The sequence below is a fragment of the Cannabis sativa genome, chromosome 7, assembly GCF_029168945.1.
Source record: "Cannabis sativa cultivar Pink pepper isolate KNU-18-1 chromosome 7, ASM2916894v1, whole genome shotgun sequence".
Classification (NCBI taxonomy): Eukaryota; Viridiplantae; Streptophyta; class Magnoliopsida; order Rosales; family Cannabaceae; genus Cannabis; species Cannabis sativa.
The window spans coordinates 36,104,212-36,109,336 of record NC_083607.1 but is presented as its reverse complement, the minus strand read 5'-3'; the positions used below and the strand labels follow the sequence as shown (position 1 = coordinate 36,109,336).

The 5,125-nt window shown below is 43.7% G+C and overlaps 1 protein-coding gene across 1 annotated transcript; it reads right to left on the bottom strand.

The window, feature by feature from the left end:
• Nucleotides 1-1,380: 1,380 nt before the first annotated feature.
• LOC133039701 (uncharacterized) lies at nt 1,381-1,845 on the bottom strand. The gene has a single exon (XM_061118618.1). It carries the CDS (start codon nt 1,843-1,845, stop codon nt 1,381-1,383), a length of 465 nt encoding a protein of 154 aa, XP_060974601.1.
• Between the last annotated feature and the right edge of the window lie 3,280 nt (nt 1,846-5,125).

The window sequence follows — 5,125 nt, the reverse complement described above, 5'->3', positions numbered from 1 at the left end:
CCCTCTCGGAGTTAGGTGGCATGGATGGTGTGATGAGGAAGCTCAGGGAATCAGAGGATTGGATGGAGACTCTTAGCGATGATGTTCTAGCAAAGAAGGCTCTCACGTTGCGAGACCATGAGGCACTGAAGGCCAAAGATGTCATTGCCTCAGGGGAAGAAGGACCTCTAGGACGCTCGAGAGGAAATCCACAGACTCTCCGTGAAGCTCAAGTCTCTTGAAGAGTTACGCAAGACTGACTTGGAAACCACCGCCAGTATGTCTGTTGAACTCAAGGCGTTGCACGAGTTTTGAGAGCAAACTCGAATGGAAGCTGCAAAGGCTTTGTGGGAGGCTTTATTAAATCCGGTGACCTGCAAGCACTGCGAGAAGCACTTCGATGATGGAGTTTTTATGTGTTGGAAATCAAACAAATTTGAACCTCGCCTCCACTTCCTGCCTGATCCTGAGGCCACAATGGTCCAATTTTGGGAAAAGAACAAAAAGTTGGAGGAGGTCTTGGCTGAGCGGAGAGGTCCTCGTCTTCCACCGAGACCTGATTAGTTTATCCTTTCTCTCCTTCCTCTTACTTATCTCCCCCTGAAGACAATATTTTAATTTTTAGTTTCTATTATCTTTATTTTTCTGTCAGGGGAGAAATCTTTATGGCCTTACCCCAGGCCTATTATTATTATGTTTGGGACATCTTATATTTTAAGTACTTTATATATCTGCTATACCTATCTTTGCGTGTATGTTTATGCCTTAGTACCCCCCTTAAGTGACTTAAAAAGGACTTTTTGGGTCACTTAGCTTAAATTTGTGCGAGATAATGCACATAATTTGTCTACCACATGTTAACTTACAAAATGTAAAGATGAAATTGAATACTGAGCTCCTCACTAATGGTAGTATTTTTGGAGATGATCAGCACTCCAGGCTTAAGGTACTATGGATCAGTTCATTCGCTTCAACTTATAGGTCTCAGAGCCTATTTGATCTTTGACTTCATATGGGCCTTCCCAATTTGGTTCGAGTACCCCCACTTCTAAATCTTGGGAAGCCAGAAAGATCCTTCTTAGGACCAGGTCACCAATGGAAAACTTCCTATTTTTGACTTTGGAGTTGAAATATTTTGCCACTTTCTTTTGGTATGCTGCCATGCGTATTTGAGATTCCTCCTGGAGCTCATCCACCAAGTCCAATGCTTCTTCAATAGGGCTTGATTCATTGCTAGATTGTAAGTGGTTATCCTATGGGAGGGAATCATAGCCTCTACCAGGACCATAGCTTCGTACTCATACACCATCAAGAATGGGGAATACACAATTATAGTTCTCGCAATGGTCTTGTAGGCCTATAATATGCGTGACAACTCTCAGGCCAGTTGTTTTTGTAGGTCTAGAGTTTTTCCATAAGGATGACCTTAAGTATCTTATTGACGGCTTCTGCCTGTCCATTTGTCTGTGGCCTCGCGACCGTAGAGAAGCTCTTTATGACTTTGTGTTTGTTGCAGAAGTCTGTGAATTCATCACAATCAAATTGTTTACCATTATCTGAGACTATCTTGTGAGGGAACCTATATCGACACACAATGTTCTTTATAACAAACACCAAGACTTTCTTGGCAGTTATAATCTTCATAGGTTCAACCTCCGTCCATTTCGTGTAATAATCCACCACCACTATTGCATATTTAACCCCAAATTTTCCCATGGGGAGAGACCCAATGAGGTCTATTCTCCACACCGCGAAGGGCCATGGGCTAGTCATTAAGGTGATTTCGTTAGGTAGGGCTCTTGGGATGCTTGGAAATCTTTGGCAAGGATCACATTTGAGGACGTAGTCTATACAGTCTTTCTTCATTGTAGGCCACAAATACCCTTCCCTTAATATTTTCTTAGAGAGGCTCGACCCTCATGTTTTATCTCCATAGAATCCTTCATGGACTTCTTATACATTCTATCTAGCTTCAAGATCCAACACACACCTTAAATATGGCATGCTCAACCTCCTTCGATAAAGAATACCATCGATCATCAAGTATCGGTGAGCCTGGTACTGCACCTTTTTGGACATAGTCCTTTCCTGAGGCAGTTCTCCCGCTGTTATATACTTGACGATATGGTCCATCCAACTTGACATTTGCTCGTTAGTGGCTGCTTCCTCTTTTGGCCTAATGCTAGGCTCCGTGCGGTATTAACTGGCACCACCCCCAGCTTCTCTACCTTGCTGTCTGATGCTAACTTAGCCAGACAATCTGCATGGATGTTTTTTTCTCATGGGATCCGCTCAATCTTGTAATCCCTGAATTCTTTTAGCAATTCCCTGACAGCTGAAACATAAGCGGCCATTTTTTCTCTGTGAGTTTGGTATTCTCCTGACACCTGGTTGACAACCAGTTGCGAGTCACTGTATACCTCTACCCTATTGGCTCTTACTGCCTTAGTCAAGTTTAATCCTGCTATTAGGGCTTCGTACTCAGCTTTGTTATTAGAAGTCAGAAATGTGAAACTCAGGGCGGCCTGTAGTCTTAGTCTGTCGGGGGATATCATCGCTACTCCAGCTCCCGACCCATTCTTATTTGATGCGCTATCGACATATACTTTCCACGTAGGGTCATCTAAATCTAGCATATTGAAGTTAGCCTCAATTTCATTGCACTCCATAATGAAATCTACGAGCTCCTGGCCTTTGATCGAGACGTGGGGGATGTAGTGTATGTCGAATTGACTTAAATACATGGCCCACTTGAGTAGTCTCACAGAGGCTTCAGGTTTTTACAAGACTTGTCGAAGCGGGTGGTTTTGTAAATACTTTGATGGAGTGCACCTGAAAGTATGGCCTCAGCTTTCTTGATGTAATTAAGAGACAGAAAGCTAGTTTTTCGGTCACAGGGTATCAAATTTCTTCCCCTATCATGTGTTTACTAACGTAATACATTGGGTGTTGAACTTTTCCTTCTTCTGAGACTAATGTTGTGCTAACTACGTTTTCAGAGACGGCTAGATATAAATATAAGTCTTCTCCATGAATGGGCTTTGACAACACTGGTGGTTGGGCCATGTGCTGTTTTAGCTTCTTGAACGCCTCCTCACAATCTTTGTTCCACTCAAAGTTTTGGCATTTTTTCAAGATGTTGAAGAATGGTATGCACTTGTCAATCAAACGAGAGATGAAGCGACTCAGGGTAGCTACTTTCCTGGTAAGTCTTTGTACATCCTTGTGTCTCCTTGGGGATGGCATACTCAACAAGGCCCGTATTTTTTTTGGGTTTGCCTCTATTCTGCGCTGGCTCACTATAAACCCTAGAAATTTCCCTGATTTAACACCAAAAGTACACTTCTTGGGATTGAGTTTCATTCCCTAGAACTGGGTTTGCCAACCATTCCGAGTAATACACATCGCGAATAAAGATGTTTGACAGCATTTAATCCACCTCTTTTTCTAGGGCGTTAGACTTTATTGGATCTAGCAGATGCCTTTTTTGTTGCACTGGGGGCATGTCCAAGTTAACATTCAAGATGTGAGTGATTACATAGGGACTTATCCTGGCCATGACCCCATGACACCATGCAAACACGTCTGCAGATGCCTTGATGGTGTCAATAATCTTGCTTTGTTCTTCTAGATTGAGACTCTCACCTAGGAGAATAACTTTAGTTGGGTCCTGATCGCATATCCTCACCTCTTTAATATCTTCCATCGACTCTAAAGCCGTTTCAAAACCAATGCAAAGATCCAACTCGTCTTGCCCCACCGATGATCAGATGTATTGCAACATTATAACACTATCTCGCCTCTCCTTGGTTATTCCAAACTGTTCCTATTCTAGCCTCCTGTGTGGGAAACTTAAGGCACGTGATTGCTTTGAAGTCGACTAGGGCTAGTTGGCCCAGGATGGCATTGTAAGCGGTGGGGAAATCTACCACCATAAAGGTGCAATACTTGAACGTGCTTTGTGGGGTGTCCGGACATAGGGTGACAAGGAGTCTAACCTTTTCCATAGGGATGAGTGTAGTCCTGTTAAATCTCGTGAGTTGTGAGCCACTAGGGGAAAGGTCTCTGTCAGTGAGTTCAATGGCTGTGTAAGCCTCTTTGAACAACAAGTTCACTAAACTTTTATTGTCTACCAGTATTCTTGCCACAACTTTGTTTGCGATGGGGGTCTCAATGACTAAGGGGTCGTGATGCGGGAAATGTACTGGCTTAGCATCCTCCTCGGTGAAGGTGATGGGTTGATCCATAAGTCTTGGTCATTGAGCGGGGAGTTGAGTAATTTCCCATACCTCACCCTCATGCTCCAAAGCCCTAGCATAACACTTTAGCTCATTCCTCATGGTTCCCTCTATGTGAGGACACCCTGAGATCGTGCAACCGTTCCATTTGTCTAGGGAGGTTGTTAAGGTACCTACTGATGGGGCGTACCCCCAGGAGGTATCTATCCTTCCAGTGTTATTGTCGGTCCCCCTTGAGGTGCTTGGATCCTAGTTTGTCTTGGGTTCAGATGTGGCAATCTATTTTTGATCCACTCATACAGGTGGCCCAATCGAATTAAACTTTCAATTTCATCCTTCAAATTTTGCACTTGTTAGTGGTGTGACCGTTATCGTTGTGATAGTCGCACCTTTTACTAGGATCTCTCCAAGAACTGTCTCTGTACAAAGGAAGAGGATTCTAGTAATGAGTATTTTGTCAGGTTGTGAAGCATACTTGTTCCTGAGTATCTACAAACTCCGTGTATTGCTTATACTGAGGCATATATCCTCTCCTTTGCCTCTTGTCCTCAGGTCGTGTGCTACCCTAGGAGGATCTCTTGCTCTGAAAACTTTGGGGTGCTCTTGCCATACTCGTGGCTAGTGCGGACTGAGCTGGGATTTGCGCGTTCATCTCAGAGAGATTATTTGTAGGCATTCCCAAGTTCGACTGAGCTAGAGCAAGAGTGAGGTTTTGAGTATATCTTTGAGTTACTGTACTTTGCTTGTCTGGGGTATGATGAGGAGGACAAGTCCATGAAGCTGTGTCCCTAGCATGTATCTTGGCCCTCCAGTTAAATAATACCTGCCATAGGCCACTATTTGTGCTTCTTCCAAGTTGATGTATTTTTGGACCCTCTTTTGAAAGTCTTGGAGACTGGCCGCCCCTT